The sequence below is a fragment of the Orcinus orca genome, chromosome 5 (assembly GCF_937001465.1).
Source record: "Orcinus orca chromosome 5, mOrcOrc1.1, whole genome shotgun sequence".
Taxonomy (NCBI): domain Eukaryota; kingdom Metazoa; phylum Chordata; class Mammalia; order Artiodactyla; family Delphinidae; genus Orcinus; species Orcinus orca.
Window position 1 is genome coordinate 8,607,969 of NC_064563.1, and position 18,417 is coordinate 8,626,385.

The 18,417-nt window shown below is 40.2% G+C and overlaps 1 protein-coding gene across 4 annotated transcripts in view; it reads right to left on the reverse strand.

Moving 5' to 3' along the window:
- Window positions 1-2,172: 2,172 nt before the first annotated feature.
- KAT2B (lysine acetyltransferase 2B) overlaps window positions 2,173-18,417 on the reverse strand; it is a 103,579-nt gene continuing 87,334 nt past the window's right edge. For 2 of the 4 annotated variants that reach the window (XM_049710114.1, XM_033431985.2), the window contains 7 exons: window positions 17,577-17,687; window positions 14,808-14,951; window positions 10,198-10,312; window positions 8,621-8,657; window positions 8,320-8,383; window positions 8,138-8,222; window positions 2,173-4,244 (listed from right to left, as the gene is read on the reverse strand). In XM_049710114.1, coding sequence (XP_049566071.1) covers window positions 4,051-4,244; window positions 8,138-8,222; window positions 8,320-8,383; window positions 8,621-8,657; window positions 10,198-10,312; window positions 14,808-14,951; window positions 17,577-17,687 — 750 coding nt within the window. In that variant the 3' untranslated portion in view covers window positions 2,173-4,050. Of the gene's footprint in view, window positions 4,245-8,137; window positions 8,249-8,319; window positions 8,384-8,620; window positions 8,658-10,197; window positions 10,313-14,807; window positions 14,952-17,576; window positions 17,688-18,417 lie in introns of all 4 variants that reach the window. The other 2 variants (XM_049710115.1, XM_049710117.1) reach the window with 2 other exon arrangements.

Below are 18,417 nucleotides of genomic sequence, written 5' to 3' on the forward strand. Positions count from 1 at the left end.
TTTAAGCTCACTCTGCCAAGGTGGTGGTACTGGGCTTCCCAGTAACAAGAGGGAGGCAGGAAGATTGACTCGGGCTTTCCCGGCTTTTCTCTGCTTTGTTGAAATTATTGCTTTTAATAAACCCAAAGAAAATCTCCGCTTTTAATAAATCCAAAGAAAATCTCCAGCTTTGAAATTGTTAGCTTCTTTTCCCCCCAAAATGCAAAGATGCCCCCAGACAGAAACCAAGGCATAAATATACATGAATTACATTTGAAAACTTTTCGTGATACCTACGGGTGTTGTCTCACCTCTGAAGTCCTCTGCTTACTTTGTCGAGAGTCTTCCTCCAAAATGCACCTGAAAACCTTCTTCCGCTTGTTTTTGTTTTTCTAACTTCATGTTTATCTCTTTACCTAATGGGGATGTTACTGACACTATTTTCCCCTGTCAATCTCCATCCAATACTAATATTAATAGCACCGATGCACCCAAAGGAGAAAGTCCTACCAAGAGCCTGAAGACTCGAGTAAGAGCACCGATTTCCTTCCCTGCTGCCACCGTCCCCGCCCACAGCCACCACCTCTACCTTCTTTTCTGCCAGGAAAAAAATGTTTGAATAGTCAATAAATCTAAACCTATGTTTCAAGACGATTTAAGAAAAAAAAATAAGTCATCTTAATTACTGCATCTTAAATAAGAACATGTAGCCGATATGACCTTTGATATTCCAGAGTAGTTGCCCTCTTCTCTTGGGGTTTTCTACTTTGCTAAGTAAAGGTAAGGGCCAGAGAAGAACTGCTCAGAACAATAGGGAAAAGGCCAAGGGCTGCCACCAATAACCCTTCCTTTGACATTGTTAGCTTCCTTTTTCCACAAAAAAAAGCAAAGATGCCCCCCCCCCCCCCCGCCACAGAAACCAAGGCATAAATATACATGAATTACATTTGAAAACTTTTCGTGATACCTACGGGTGTTGTCTCACCTCTGAAGTCCTCTGCTTACTTTGTCGAGAGTCTTCCTCCAAAGCTCTTAGAAGCTTTTAAATAAACACCAAGGAGCTGGTCTGAAGAATATCAGCTTAAAGGGGTGGTACATTATTAACCTGTCCATAGTACCTCAGTCTGATCCTGTTTCTACTCCTTAGGTTGCAAAATTATAAATTTTACTTCCAGGTAACATGAAAACCACAAAGTCGTCTTTTCCCTCTTTTCTTCTGATGAATACAACCAGAGTTGAGATTTTTGACCATGGATAGATGGGCTGGGATGGGAGGGCAACCTAGTCTTCGCTCTGGATGTTTACTTTTCCGTAGAAGGACATCCCTCAGCCCCGGCTTCCCTCTGCCCCTCATGCCTCCCTCCCCCGGGAGGAACCTGCCTCATTGATGAGTTAAGGGAAGGAAGTGGCCTAGCTCTGCTCCTTCCTCACCTGTACCTCTTTGGAGTTGACCTGCCTTCAGACAGCATCACTGTCCTGGGCCGTGCACTAAGCTTAAGGGTAAAAGGCCCTGCCTTGGTAGGGGGACGTCCGCAGTGGTGCAGAGCTGCTGGCAACTGGTGAGTCAACCACATCCTGGGGTTCCGTATCAGAAAGCCCATTTTCCACAGATACACAAGTCACAACCTCCAAAATGCATTTTATTATTTATAAAGATGTTTTGGCCATCATGTGCCTTAATCAGTTGACTGCTTAGCTGGTTCAAAATTCAGAAAGGAAGTGGTGTGCTCTTTGGTGGGTACTCATACCCCAACAGGATAAAGTTTACTTTCCTACACTCAGCACTTTGAGTAACAGTAGAAGCTCATATGGGAGATGTCTAAAAATCTGCTGTATTTTTTTCTGTCCCTCTCCTCATTCATCTATCTCACAGATGCAAAGTAGAAAAACTGGGGGGCGAGTGCGGGACTGTTTCTAAAACCATAACACTCTTCTTTAGCTGGATGTTTTTCCTGAGTGTCAATGGGCAAGATGCAGTGGATCATTCCAGAGACACAGTAAGTGTCTCTCCTCTTGAAAATCTCTCACTGATGGGCTGTGAATTTTTTTGAAACTTCACACAAATGCAACAATTCTGAACACCTTCCTCGACATGCTTACGACCTAAGAACTAAGGATGTAATCAGTCATCAAACAGATCGTACATTCGCCCTGTAAACTCAATCTGCCAGAAGAAGAAAACACACCACCAGATTAAGAGCTTTTTAAAATATAATTTAAAACTATTTTGTACCAGTACAATATATTAATTTTACAAATGTAAAATTTTATCCGCTGTTAAAGCATTTGCAAAAACCACACATCCTACTTCAGCTTTATTGCACAATATCTATAAGAAAATATTAATTTTTAAATTAGAAAACATAAAAATGCTTTCAATATAGAAGAGACAATCTGATTTTAAAGACAATACTCTATAAGAATGTCTACCCAGAAAATAACAAACTTTCACAGGATACCAAGCTGGCCAGATGCTTCGGCAGATCCAGTACAAAGCACTGTGGAAAACCAGTCCAAGTTACTTAATCCAAACTGTATCATCCTTCTTCATTAGAAATCCAGATGCCACACAAGGTGGTTTCTTATACTTTAAAAAGTTGAGGCATTTCTCAGTTGTGAGCATTCTGAATATATCCTACACATTAAAAACAATCCTTCCAACTTCACAGCCATCTGCAGGGTTTTTTCCTTCATGCAGACTATCTCTGGCAACTGTGTTTAATGTCTATCAAATAATCATTTCAATTCTTTTATGCTGATAGAAAACATCAAGTTAAATATACCTTTAAACCTAGTCCTTTACAAAAATCAGTTTATAAATTTGTATCATAAAAATTAGTGTCGAGACCATCAAGGTGGCCTTCGTTTGTTTTACATGAGTTGGTTCTCCCAGAGTTGGGAAGGCGGACGTCCCACTTTTCAATGTAGTGTTAATGAGGAAATAAATCCAAGCACTAAGCTGGAATCCCAAGACGGGTTAATAAGGTTGTATGATGGATTTTAGTGGGATAGTATTACCCTGGGTATATATATACCAACGTAGGTATTAAAATACTGACAGCAAATCTTGGTGGTAATTTAATTCATCTCCGACAATGAATATAATCTGGAGATGCAAAAGGAAAAATGTTCATAAATACAGTATCAGTGGGGTTGTGTGTATTGTAGAAAGGGCAAAAAATCCTTATTTAATAGAACAAGGATTCACTAAATTTGATACATTAAATAGATTATACATCTTTTTTTGTTAAAGTATGTTGATTCCATCTCAAGTGTTTTCAAATGGATGCCTTTGTGGCCCAGGAAATTGCCTTTTGGAACTTACGGCCTGCATAAGCAAAGTCAAATATAGTATTACACACTCGTGTAGAGAAAGAAATCATTAAAATAGTGGTTATGTACTCACAAGTTTGTTGTAGGTAGATAGAATTATCAAAAACCCAGATGCTTATAAAAGTTTGCACTATTTAGAATTTCTTCCTTAGGAATCAAAGCAGTCGCTTTCTGGAACTGCATTTTTCTCAGAACTGCTCAAAGCACCTCACCTAGATGAGTGTTTTTTAAAAATATATATAAAAAGTCTACCATGAGACTTCAAACATCACATATTTCACCTTTTACGGGCTTTTTATCATGCATCCCTTCCTTTAAAGTCCTTCAGAATAAAATAAAAATAAACTCTCACATTCCATTAGAAAAAAAGGGAAACATTCATGGTCTGAAAATTTTCTGCATTCCCCCAAATCTTGGTACTATGTGCAATTTCCTCATATACAAATTTTGAGGAAACCCCTGATCATCTATTATTGAATAGTCAGCTAATGGACATGCCATAGAAAGTTGACATTAATTGTAGTGAATAGATTAAAATCTATTCCATAAAATAAAAATGTTCTATGACTTCAATTTAAATACATATCTGAAAAGCTACGAGGAGGTTTTCTGTTTGTTTTTTGAAAGTGCTAATTATTACAAGTATCTTCAATACATTATGTCCAATTCTTTGTAAAACTAAACCATGCTTTAGGCACACTGCTTGATGAGTTTCTAAGAAGCAGAGGAAAAAAAATATCACTTGTCAATTAATCCAGCTTCCTTAATTTTACTGAAGAAGAATTTCTCCAGGATATTGGCACATTTGTAGTATTCACTCTCAGGGGGGTTGTACTCTTTGCAATTGGTAAAGACGCGCTGTAAGTCTGCCATGAATAATTTCTTAGACACGTAGTACCTATTCTTGAGGCGTTCGCTCATGGTTTTCAGATCTGCACAGGAAAAAAAAATATTAGCCACCTTTGACTCCTTTTAAACCAACCAGCTGACAAAAGTGAGACGGGGAAAGAAATCTATGTCATCAGTTTGATCACATTTTCACCATCCCAATGTCTTTCTTTAAGAGAAATTCATATGATCAAGGAAAACAGTTCTTGAGTCTTATGTTCTTCCTTTTGTGAGGGTATCCTGTGCAAAATCACAGTGTTTTAACATTGAAGGGACCATTATTAGTCATCTGGCCCAATCCCCTCTTCAGCACGAGGCAGCTAAGTAGATTAGCAGCAATAAGTACGATGAACTAAGTACTGTTAGCCCTTCATTCAGAATTATACAGAAGAGGCTTTGTCTATACATGGAGCACAGCAGGTGGAACATTTGTATCGAATCATTTCATTACTTAAATCAGAACAATCAGACTGAGTTTGTTTCTCTAAATTCACAGTTGTTCTGGTGCTGTAGAGATAGAACTAAAATGGAGAAACAGATAATAAATACATCTGCAAATATACCAGTGGCCTTGCATGTAAAATGGTTCCAGTGAATTTAGTTTCATGCTCCATCAATGAAATAAGAATGACAAACTTTACTTAATAATCTATTTTCTAAAGCAAGTAAGCCTTGCGAGACAATTGTCAAAAAGAATATTTTCCCAATATATCTACTTGCTTTAAATTATTTTACAAAGGAAAACAATGCTTCATCTAAACTTGTAAGAATATAATGAGGCTTCTTTAATCTTCACTCTCAGAACCAATTCAAAGAATTCCACGAAGATTAGAAGATGCTAACATTTGTCTACTTATAGGTCCCTAGTTGTCTCTAAGTCTGGTTCTATCATTAAAAATTATATCAACTAGGGCCTCCCTGGTGGCGCAGTGGTTGAGAGTCCGCCTGCCGATGCAGAGGACACGGGTTCGTGCCCCGGTCTGGGAAGATCCCACATGCCGCGGAGTGGCGGGGCCCATGAGCCATGGCCGCTGAGCCTGCGCGTCCGGAGCCTGTGCTCCGCAACGGGAGAGGCCACAACAGTGAGAGGCCCTCATACCGCAAAAAAAAAAAAAAAAATTATATCAACTGTTAAATTGGATTAGCAGATACACACTACTATATACAAAATAAACAACAAGGTCCTATTGTATAGCACAGGGAACTGTAATAAACCAAAATGGAAAAGAATATGAAAAAACTTATATAAACTCTGCATGAAAAAATAAGTCAAAATCACTAAAGAAATACTTCTGACTACTAACAACCCAAATTCCCACTATATTATCAAATTTTCCAGAGGGAGAGAAACTGACAACCAAATACACTGGGATTATCATTTAATAAGATAAATAAACTTACGTGCAACATCCCAAAATGGGGAGAAATTCATTTGCAGCAAAATCCTAAATCTACCACAGAACTCCAAAGGAAAAATAGGAAGTGTCTGCTTTCACCTATTTCCTTTGACTAAAGCCTTTTTTTTTTTTTTTTTAAATAAAGCCTATCTTGGTTAGAAGTATGTCATCACATCTGTGAATTCAACTTTCCATTTTCTTTCTTCTCTAACTGAAATAGTTCGGAGGGAGAGAAAAACTGAAAAGTATTAAGCTACACAAAGGCTTGACAAATAGCCCAGTAAACGTGTCACCTGAGTGTAACTGAACAGCTGAAGAGGTGCTCTCGTTGAATAAAGAAAGAGCAGTGGAACCGGCCTCTCTGGGTAAAACTGGATGCTTACCCTCCTCCCACCTAAATGCCCACCACTTAGGATATGCTGCCTGATATCATGTTTACGATGTTTAGAAGGAAGAGACGTGTGACCAAAAGAGAAAAAAAAAAAAGTAAAGGGGGAAAAAATGAAACTTGACACAAAGAAGTTTACGCAAAAGCTCTCCCCACTAGTTTTTGGAAGGCGGGAGGAAAGGAGCGATGGGGAGAGCCTCAAATAGAGCAGGAAAAGAATCATGAAAGTGTTTGGAGCTTTCTGAATAATTACAACCAACTCTGCATGTTTCCTTTCTCTATTGCCTTTCCATTCTAAAGTTATAGATAACAGCTTCCCTCCTCTGGCCTTCTTAGAAGCTTTTGGTTGACCAAATGGCCTGGGTTACAAAAGAAGGTGACTGAACACTAGTGAAAACAAACATGGAGACACCCCTAAATTACTCATTAAATCCCCAAAAGTTGGGAATTCTGGGTAAATAGGAAAGCCCTGCCTACCTGCCTAGCTACCCATGTGTGGGAAGCTTGGGCCACACCTCAGACGCTGTACTGAATGCCATTTCCTTAACGAAACAGGTTGGATCTCATCCATATGGAAGAAAAGAGGTTTTTTTAGGGCATGGGGGTGGGGGGGAAGAGAAGAAATGTTTTTTGAAAAAGCCATGAAGGCAATGGCAGAAAAAGTGAAATTACCGATTGTCAGTCTTGTCCTCAAAGACATGACCATCTTAGGGGCAAGGGCATCCCAAGAAAACAAAGCATGGCTCCAACCAAAGAGCACCATCTACTGTTTTCATTAACGCTGCTTACGCACACCTCAGCCCACCACTGGCCTTGCTCAGTGGGGTCAACTGTCCCCTCACGAGCATTCAGCTGTGCGCACAAGTGGTGTCCGGCTGGCGAGGTTCCCACCCTCCCCTGGCTGGACCAAGCAGAAAGCTTCCAGAGGGCAGGCTGGGAGTCGGCTATGACAGACAGGACCCACTGGACCTGCCACCGCAGGGCTTCAGAGTGCACACGGACAGGGCCGAAAACCGTTCTCCCCAGGCTCACGCAACCTCCCTTGAGCATTTCACAAAAGAACTTGAGGCAGCCCAGGTGACGAGGATGCCAAGGTCAGGTAAGTTTGGAAATGGACTTAAAGGGTTTTAGCATATTTTTCACATCCTGGGAAATACTGATTCCCAAGTCAGCCTTCCATTCAGAATTCTACACTCCTTCAACCCTTACTCTGATTTTCATGTACTGAAATACACAGAAGCGAGGCAGATAGAACAGGGAAAGAAAAGCGTACGGATGTGTGTCCACTTTAAGGACCAGAGACTACTGAAATCATTACCACCACTGTGTAGAACATTCGTGTGATAATGCCACAGAAAAATCTACAAATAACTCTGTTATCGGGGAGCTAATGGATCCCTTTCACTCTTCCTTTCACATCTTAATACCTTCTTAGCACCAGGTAGAAAAGGGACAGAAGATACAGGCCCTCTCCAGAAAAATGGCCACACAGCTGATTGGAAAAAAAAAAAAAAAAAATTCAGCTCGTGGTCTGTCATCTGCACAATGCCAAATTAGTTTAATTTGGGGATTCTCAATTGACTCAATTAATCATTCCTTTTAGCCTGGTGCAGACACAGCAGCAAATTCCACAATTCTACATTTCTAAAGGCATTTCTTTTGTTTGTTTGGGGATGTGGGGCCAAGCTTAAAATAGGAGTATAATTAGCGACACTCAGTCTCCTTCAAGAGCGTGGAAAATCAAGGGCTGCATTAATGATTATTTCTCCATCTAAGAGTACAGCAGTCAAGCGGCTTGATCTAACTTCGTCTGTTTACCTTCAAAAATTCTCAGACTCTCCAAGCATATCAAGAGGACAAGCTGATGTTTTTCCATTTGCAACCAAACTGAATATAATCAAGGTTATGTCCACACAGCTGACTCTCATCTCCAGTGCTGTCTGCAGCTCGCATCGATGGTGTGGGCGCTACAGGGCAGCAGCGGGAGCCTAATGAACACGGCCATCCCCTCCCCTTTACCCCTCCTGCTCTGATTCCACCGGCCCTCCACCCTACAACAGAAGAGTGCACATCAACCTCGGCACCCCTTTGTCCCCCACACCGCCATCCAGAGAGTTTTAAATCTATACTTAGAAAATGTTAATGGCATTACCCATGGGGAACCTTATAACTTCATAATATCCCGGAGCTTCTGTTCTCTTCACGGGTTCCATGAAGGGCCAAGCGCTTTGATGGCTCTTGGGTAAAGAAAAAAGTAAGGTATCTAATATGGAAATGCATGTGGGAAATCATTTCAAAATATTTGCATGAGGTGAAGGAAAACAAAACACCCACCTTCACCTGCTGGAGGATGCTCTTGAGGGTGCTATAAAGCTGGTCGGGGTCTTTGGGCTCTTTACTTGAAAGGAAAAGAATAGACAAGAAGGAACAATGATCAGTTTTCTCTTCTCTTGCCAAGTGATTCCAGCTCATTTTTACAGAAACTTAAAATTAGAACCATTCCAGAATTTTTTATGAAAACTGAAACCTAACAAGTGTTGTGATGGTGACTACTATCAGTTTGCCTGTTTTCTCTAAGTTTCTGGGAGGGGAAAAAGAACACTTGCATTAATATCCTCTGGCCCATCATACTTACCTCTTCTCTTTTCCACTCGGTTTCCAGCCTGTCTCTCCTATATATCAACAAAATTAAACACTGAATGAGAACTGCTTTTGGTCAAGAGCATAACATATTTAATAGTTATCAAAAATACAATAAATTATAGCCACGACTCAATAAATGTCTATATCTGAAGAGTCTGAACTTAACTACAGTTAATTCTTTACTTCCTCATACACCTAACAATACAAAACATTTCCAAGACTGACATTGCTCTGTCTATTAGTACTTTTTAAAGCAGGAACTTCAACCTTTCAGAGGAAAGCATAAAAAACAAATATGTCTGGTACTGTGGGTGTGTATTTTTTTAAAACCCTAAGTCACGGTTTTTGCTAATCACCCTGTGAAAGAGTTAAGCTGTTGTTTTAGGTTGGAACAAACTCTGTCCTGGTCTCTAGTTTATTTGGGGCAGACCCTGCTTGTAATGCAAGATGGTTTACTGTAGCAGAAAGAAGACACAGCCTGGAGTCCAATCGACCAGGACTGATTTCTTGTTCTCCCCTTAAAAGCTAATGTACCCGAGATAAGTTAGTCAACCTTTGCCTCTGTTTATCAACCTATAAAACAGAACTCCAAAACTGAGCTGATGTGATTCCTTTTGAGATTAGTTGATATATGTAAAAACACACAAAACAAACAAACAGAAGAATGCCTGGCACGTGTAGGCATCCAGTGACAGGGGAGCTATTAATAAGATAATACACGGAAGCAAAATTTCCAGGTCTGACAAGGAAAGTAAGATCTGCTGTAGGGTATACTCTGTAATGAAGAAATATATCTTGCCCATATAATGTCTTATTTTCTCTGGAGAATTTTAGTTTGTTTGCTTTGGTTTCGTTTATAGTAAATCTTCAATATACTGGATGATCCTGGATTTGAACCGAATGAAAGTACCAATATTCATAGCTTTTGATCTACAAAAACAGCTGTTTTAACCCAATACAACTCACCTCTAATATACTCACAGAGAAGAACCCTTGGGAAAACTACTCTAAAATAGGGAACTTGAAACAAAGTATATGCTTTGCAATCATCTTGTTTAGAGGGTTGTGGAAACTAATTCAGCCCAAGCACAGTGCTATGCAGGCTGCACCCAGGAGGGCAGTGAGGCAGGGTACCAACAGCAAGATGTCTCGAGGAGGCCAGGATGGGGCTGCTACTATTCCTGACATTCGCTGGCCATGCGCTGTTTAAGGTTAAAGGGCTTAACCAACCTGAGACTCAACCTTCCCCTCTGAGTAGAATTCCCTGCCACCAAGGTCACATATGGGGAGTGTCCAGCACGGTGCCACAAATAACAGGCTCTCATAACCGACGGACATTAACAGCTACAACAAGAGGTCAACTAAGTTCTCTTCCGGTTTGTTTGCACTGGGAAACAGAGAAAAGATGTAAAAGGAAAGCATTTGCTCCCTTCTTAAAGACTACAGTAACGCAAATGGAGACAGACAGGGGAGGAAGCTTTCCAAATCACTGCATTCTGGTATAACTGTTTCCAACACTGTCATGGCATTACCAAAAGGTTTTGCTTTTAGAAGAAGATCTATACATACGAATTCCAGGAATGCTTTCTATCGGGATCTGCCGGACTCCATCTTTAAAACAGGAAAGTCCCGGGTAGACTTTCCGAATCTGGGCTTGTTTTCTTTCTATCAGCTTTTTAATGATCTGCAAAGCACAAGAAGAAAATATGTTTAGTGACAGAAGTCTGTGGCCACAGTTTAAGTCAGTCTATGGAGTCATTTTCCTAACAAAATTAAGTCTTCAGGAAACAAAAGGGTGAATGCTATTAAACAGTAAGACATGAAAGCATTCTATTATACCATGCCTTTAATGTCATTCACCCAGCCGCCTTTGAATACTTGTTCCCTTCCATTGAAAAGAAGCCAATACTGAGAGAACACACTGCCCCAAGAGCCCACTGTCCTCTTTAGTATAAGCGCCAAAGGTTTTGCCCCCTCCCCGGGAGCCTCAGCCGCAGCAGCCCAGGCAACGTCAGAACCTCTTCACATCCCATGACCAGGAACTGTTCCCTTCTACTCGAGGGGCAGACAAACTCACGAAGTCCCCAAAGCCTGGGAGGACGGCTTTCCTATTATTCACATTTTTCAAGGCTTGAGCCCCAGCCTATGCTGTCTGCATCCAAAACGCAGCTCTAATGAGCAAAGGCAACACAGCCAGGATGGGGGCCACCAGAACTGATTAGGGAATCTTGAGAGGTGTCCGTTTGTTTTATAAAATAATTCCTAATGCCCTGAGGTAACTATTTCCCGAGCAGTTTCCCTCTAAAAAAGGAAAGGAAAAAATAAAATAAAATAGCCCTCACAACTCACCATCTTGAGATTAACCATATCATAACTGAATTTTGGAAAACGCAAAACAGTAGCAGTCATTAATCGAATTCACAAAGGAAAACAAAAAAATTCTAGCTCCTAACTGCTTGATCTCAGACATAAGGCTGGTAAATGCCATAGCATGAATGCATAACCTTAACAATTAAACATAGGACTTCATAAAATGAATGGGACTGGCAACATACATTCCTGGTAAATCTACTCAGGGCTGTCCAACAGAAATATCATGTAACCCACCCATGTAATTGAAAATCTTCCAGTAACTACTTTAAAAAAAAGAAAAAAAAAAGTAACAGGTGTAATTTTAACAATATATTTTTATTTAATCCAATATATCTAAAATATTATCATTGCAGCATATGCTCAAGAGAAAAAAATTATGAGATATTTTACATGTTTTTATTCACACTAGGTCTTCAAAATCAGAGTGTATTTTACACTTACGGTACACCTCAGCTTTGACTGGCCATGCGGCAAGCACCCAATAGCCACGTGTGGCCAGTGGCTACCACCTGGGACAGAGCATATCTAAAACGATGCTCTGCATTTATTTTTAAGTCCAAGTCTTTTTTAAAAAGAATCCTTGGAAACAAACTAAATGTCTATTGACAGATGAACGGATAAAGAAAATGTGGTACATACATAAAATGGAATATTACTCAGCCATAAAAAAGCATAAAATAATGCCATTTGCAGCAACATGGATGGACCTAGAGATTATCATACTAAGTGAAGTAAATCAGACAAAGACAGACAAATATCATATGATAGCACTTATATGTGGAATCTAAAAAAAAATGATACAAATGAACTTATTTGCAAAACAGAAACAGACTCAGAGGCACAGAAAACAAACTTATGGTTATCAAAGGGGATGGGGGGGAGGGATAAACTAGGAGTTTGGGGTTAACATATACACACTACTATATATAAAATAGATAAACAGCAAGGTCCTACTGCATAGCACAGGGAACTATACTTAATATTCTTCAATAACCTATAATGGAAAAGAATCTAAAAAAGAATAGATGTGTATAACTCACTTTGCTGTACACCTGAAACCAACACAACATTGTAAACCAACTACATTTCAGTAAAAAAGTTTTTTAAAGAAAGAATTCCAATGACAATTTCTTATATGAAGGCCTTCAGAAAATATAATTTCAAATATAATTTTGAAAGTTTTTTCTCTTCACCAAGGATGCCCTCAAATGTGACAGCCTAGCAGGTGGCTTCCATACCCTCAGGTAGCACCTTGAGGTGACTGGTAATAGAGGTGGGGTGCGGGGGGCTTCGCAACCTCTCTGCACCTCTGAGGATCACTTTGGAGAAAAAGACATTTCACTTCCGTTCCAGTCTCTTATCTTCACCTCCCTAGAAAATATCTTCACTTCATCACCATGTTGTCGTCTTTCTCTACTCAAATCCGTCTCTCATTCCACCGCTGTTGGTGTTAGTCTTCCCAAACAGAAAATTGGGGGCAACTCCCCCATCTTTAATATTTCACCAAGTTTTAGCATGTCTTCCTACAAAGATCCCATTGCTTTTCCTCACTCTTACTTTGGCCCCTCCAAGCCCAGTCTCACGTAGCCTCACATGTGAACGGAGATTTAAGAATTACCCCCACTTCCCAGCCCCCCAGACACACCCACACTCAGTCCTGTCTGCTCACGGCCTGTTCACACTTCCTCAAGTAGTGGCCTTCATCACCCACACGCCTATGGTCCCAGGTGTGCAGATACCCATGAATCCACTTATGTTGGGCTCTGAATCTCTGCTCATGCTTGATTCCCTTCCAGGCCACCCCGTCTAGACACGTGTCCCATGACGCCACCTCCGAAGATGTGAGATGATGCTAGGGCTGCTGCATCCCACCCTGCCTTGGAGTCCTCACTCCCACAGCACTCAGCTCCCACCCACCGCTCCACCTGTGCAACTGCACTGGTTCTCTCTCCACCCCTGCTAACCACAACCACAAGTGACTGCTCTGTATGCTTCCACGGCGGGGAAGACCCTCCATCTCCCTACAATTTGTTCCTTCCCACTATTCGTCCCTACCTTCCCCAAGGGGGTTTCCAGAGCTGGAATAAATGACACTTGTAAAAATCACTTGAATTCTGTGGAAGAAGATATTACGTGAATCCAAACACCTTCTTAGGGCGACCTCCGATCTCTCATGCATTCAGTGGTGCACCTATTAGGGAAGGCTGGAGGCTGAGAGGGAGGTGGCGGGGGAGGAATCCAAGGGGAGAGAAAGGGGAAGGGGATGGGGCGCTGTCTTCTCAAAACCTGAGGCTTTGCTGCCATCTAAAATAGCTCTGCACAACGGGCTGCGAATTCAGACCTGCTCATCAAGCCCAGCGGAGAACAGGGAGAGGAGCCTGCTGTGCTTGTATTAACTCTCCAAGCACCCTATGTGGAATTCTGTCTTAGGCTGACGTCTCTGACCAAGAAACAACAGAGGTTGTTTTTATTTTCTAATTTAATAAAAGCCTTTTGCTCACTTCCACGGGAAGCATAAGAACAACTCTGAGCTACTTCAAGTAAAAGGAAAATACTTACTGAGCACCTACTATACACCAGACACTGCGTAAGGAGCTTTACATCTGTTATGTCAGTGACATCTGACAAGTAACTAAGAACTGGGATCAGGGAAATGAGCAGAAACCAGAAAACAAAGACAGGTTTAAGGCAGAGGTCTTTTTTGTTACTCGCTAGAGAAAAGTACACTCGAATGAATAACTGAAGTATCAAGTGGGACTGATGTGGGGTGACCCAGGTGCAAATTCCCAGTTTTTGAACTCCAAGAACTAGGGGAACCAAGGGGTTGATCCTGGGCTTAACACATAAAGTTCATTCATTTAATAAACGGCTTCTGTTACACTCCCCTAATTATGATCTCCGTATGTTTCTTTTCCCTGACTTAGAGAAATGTAAAAATTACTATGTAGTCAAATCTATCAACGTTTCCCTTTACTGCTTCTCTTTTAGTTCATATGCATAAAAGACTTCACCCCAGCATCAGATACCAAATCACTTGGTACTTCCCTTGGCAGTCCAGTAGTTAAGATTCTGCGCTTCTACTGCAGGGGGCGTGGGTTCGATCCCTAGTCGGGGAACTAAGATCCCGCATGTCATGCAGTGCGGCCAAAAAAAAAAAAAAGAGTCCTCTCCAGATAACAAATCACTTACTATTTGGAAGTATAAGCCTTCAGAACTTGCAATGCAGAAGGAGAGGTGAATACAAACTAAGATAAATATGGAAGGTAATGACTAACTGAAATTCAAATGAGTGGATCAAACTAGTGCTCAAGAAGTTCGAAGAGGAATGGAAAACAGGCGGAAGTGGTCCCATCTGTGTGTGTGTGTGTGTGTGTGTGTGTGTGTGTGTGTGTGTACATGCATTGGGAGAGGAAGTGGGTAAAGGATGAAGATACCAAGCAAGAGGGTTAAAGCATCAGTAACAGCCTTTGGAGATTAGTTTACAAAGGGAAATAAAGAGGTGGGTTTGAGAAGGATGCATGAGGCCAGCATGTAAGAGGCCTTGAAGGTGAAATTAAGATTTACTATCATATTTTACAAGTTTTGTATTTTACACCAATTTAACAGGTACTGACCCCCTTAGAAGTGGTGATTTAGAGAGAAGATAAAGGATACCTTCAAAGAAGAAACCTAGACAAAACAGAGCAAACCGAGGTTATGGTACCCAGCAGACCCACACCCACAGAGCCCAGTGATGCACACTTCACCCCGAAAGAGACTGGTCTGCGCAGACCAGTCGGGTTCCCCCGAGTCAGTCACGTACTTACCTCCTTCTGCTTCTTAATGATGACAGAAAATTCCGTGTATGGGATCTGTGGATTTAGCTCACATCCCATTAAAGTGGCTCCCTCATAATCCTTGATGTAGCCAACATATTTGGTTTTAGGGATTTTAATTTCTTTGGAGAAACCCTGCAAAGTCAATAATTTCATTTATACAGAGGCCTGTGCATCAAACATCCTCTCTGAGTGCTAACTGTGTGCTAGGCCTGTCTTGGTGCCCAGCACAGGTCCAAGCTCTCATCCTATTATCCTGGGGAGAATTAGCATGAAACCCTTCCAAGAAGTTCAGAAACATCAAAAATCAACTGTGCAAACAGGAAGCAATTCAACATAAAAAATAAACCTAGTAAAACACAAATAATATTAAAAAGTCTTTAACAAAAATGGCTATTAAGTAAAAATAAGGTTTAATTTTGCATTAAACTGCACAATTTCTCCCAAAGTAGACAGGGGGCCTCTAGGATGCTCCACAAATCAATAACTAACATGGATCTAAATTCTGAAAGCAAAATTTGTCCAAAAATATAGCAATAAGAACCTTGATGTTGAGGAAATGAAACACCTACTTGACAGGCAAAAAAATTCCAGACGGGCTTTCCTGGTGGCGCAGTGGTTAAGAATCTGCCTGCCGACGCAAGGGACACGGGTTCGAGCCCTGGTCCAGGAAGATCCCACATGTCACGGAGCAACTAAGCCCGTGCACCACAACTACTGAGCCTGCGCTCTAGAGCTCGCGAGCCACAACTACTGAGCCCACGTGACTAGAGCCCGTGCTCTGCAACAAGAAAAGCCACCGCAATGAGAAGCCCGCGTACCGCAACGAAGAGTAGCCCCGCTCCCCGCAGCTAGAAAAAGCCCACGCGCAGCAACGAAGACCCAACGTAGCCAAAAATAAAATAAAATAAATAAATTTATTAAAAAACAGAAAAACTTCCAGACCATCACGACAGTGGTTGTTTCAGTGATATTAACACTTTGCAGTATATTAATTTACATACTTTAAGCTGTAATAATATAGTTAGACAGGGCATATAGTCATATATCTATAACGACTTTCTTTATGGTGCCTATTTCAAATTTTTGCAGAAAATTACTTGGACTTTAAATTTCCTGCCTCCTCTTTTAGCAAAAACTTATTTTCCAAGCAATTATTGACATCAGCCTCAAAGAGGACCACAGACAAGTCATTTAAGAAGCATGCCTGAGATTTCTTCTCTACAATGTTGTTACTGCCTAGGAAAGCTGACACTCAAGCCCCCAGTAAAACAAACCCATTGAGTTCTCTCTAGTGAGTTTTATTACAAAACTCACAAAGGCATCCTAAAGAATGAGGAGAAAATAAATAGGAGGTTACTTCTCTGCCATCAGAGGAGTGAAAGCTTTCTAGTCATATAAGGACTTGTATTTTAAAAAGAGGTTAATAGATTGTATGTAATAAAATCTTTTAAATTCTGTACATTAAAAAAAATCCATAAGCAATGTGGAAAAACAAATGACAAACGGGAGAAAAATCATAAAATAAAAGGTTACTATCTTTATATATCTGAGTTCTCATAGATCAATATGAAAATAAATATTTTAATAAAAGAAGAGGCAAAATGCAATGAATTGGCAATTCAAAATAGGAAGAAATACAAAGGGTCAATGAACAAGGAAAAACAAGTCAAACTTCACAATAATCAAATAAATGCAAACATGCACAATTTGTCACCTAGGAAAGCGGTAAAAAAATATATTTTTTTTTCAATTATGAACTTGTTTCCTGAGCTCCCTTATACATTGCTGACAAGAGGAGAAATTATTTGGCAGTGCCTAACAAAACCTTAAATACTTCTGGAAGCGCACATTCACACATGGACACTTACTTAAAAAAATACCTAAATGTCCCCCAAATGTGGTATTGGTTTAATAAATTATTCTCCATTTATACAACAAAATTTCAGAGAAGCATCAAAAATCATATTTGAAAAGTCAGACTATATTAAGTTAAACACGTAAGTGATTCAATTACATGCAATAATGAGCCAATTTTTGTATTTATATACAGACAAACACACACAGAGAAAAAATACTAGAAGAGTATCTGTCAAAATGTTAACAGTAAATTTCTCTGGGTGGTAGAATTACAAGCAGTTTTTCTTCTTTTCTTTGTGCTTCATTTCATTTTCCAAAATTTCTACAGTAACTATACATTACTTTTGTCATCAGAAAAGTAAATGGAAAATGTTTAGGAATTTAGAATTACAAAGCACTATTAAAAACGATGTAGCAAAGTATAATCCTCAGAGTGCTGAGATGGAAACTTCTGACAGAAAGAACTAAGATGCAGCCAAGCTCCCAGCCGCCTGTGTGCTGTTGGACCACGATTGTCTGGAACCCCTTGTAAACATCAGAATTTCCTCTCTGCTGTCATAAATGAAGGTCTTCCAGAGACTGAATCTGTTTCTCTCATTCATGGAGAACTCTAGTCCCCCAGCAATGGGAATTTCTCCTTAGCCTGGGGATAGCACATTATAGATGACGTTCATTCATTCACTCAACAAACATTTATTTAGTACTTACAATGTGTTGGTCATACCCTCTAGTCCAGACTGGAGTTGACCTCTGGCTTAAGGCTTGCAAAATAAATGGATGCCCCTCTTATAAGCAGAAAACAGTGGGGGGCGGAGGGTGGGTACTTATTTGCATGAAAGCTACCTGAGTGCATATTAAGAAAAGGAACGACAGAACAGGGTTGCACGTGAAAAAACCCACCTGCTTCTTGAAATATCCAATTGCATATTCATCTGCATAGGTGAGAAAGTTCAGGATGTCATGTTTTATGTGATATTCCTTCAAATGGTTCATCAGGTGTGTTCCATAGCCCTGTGGGCAAGTCAGTATGCAGACAAATATATTAGGTTCTGGAGAAAAGAAAGTCCCATATTTTCACTGGGAAATGTTGGCAAATTTAGGAGTATGTATTGCCAGTATAACACCAACACCCTTCTTGCATTTCTGAACTTTGAAAATGAGCTGTAAAACCAAACAAATTCAAAATCCCTGAATGGAGATACAATCATCTTTTGAAAATACAAGTTTCTGGCTCTTCGAAAAGAACACACCAAGGCTACAAGCTTCTCATTCAGTCCTAGAGATTACACATTGAATATTAATAAAGAGGTTTTTGGAATAAATACTGATTATGAATTTCTGCTTATGTTTAAAGTATTTGAGAACCTGAGATGAAAAGAGCAATGTAAATGAGAAAGGCTAATCTCTACTAGAATATTAACTAATCCAGGTGTTTCCTGCATACAACAAATCAGCAGTCCTTCCAAAGAACTGTATCATCACGTACATAGGCTTTTCAACTTGGTCTTATCAGACCTTTCCAAGCAGTCTGAGAAGCCCCGAACCTCTGAGTGAGCCAGAAGACATTAGGAAGTAACTAAAAATAGTGAACAATGTTAAGTAAATTAATGATTGAAATATGAAAAAAAAAAGTAAGTACCAGATTTTTTGGTGATGTACAATGCTTGAAGAAAAATCTATAAATTTAAAGGGATGGTTTTAGAATCTCATAAAAAGAAGATGAAGGTAAACCCAAGCATCC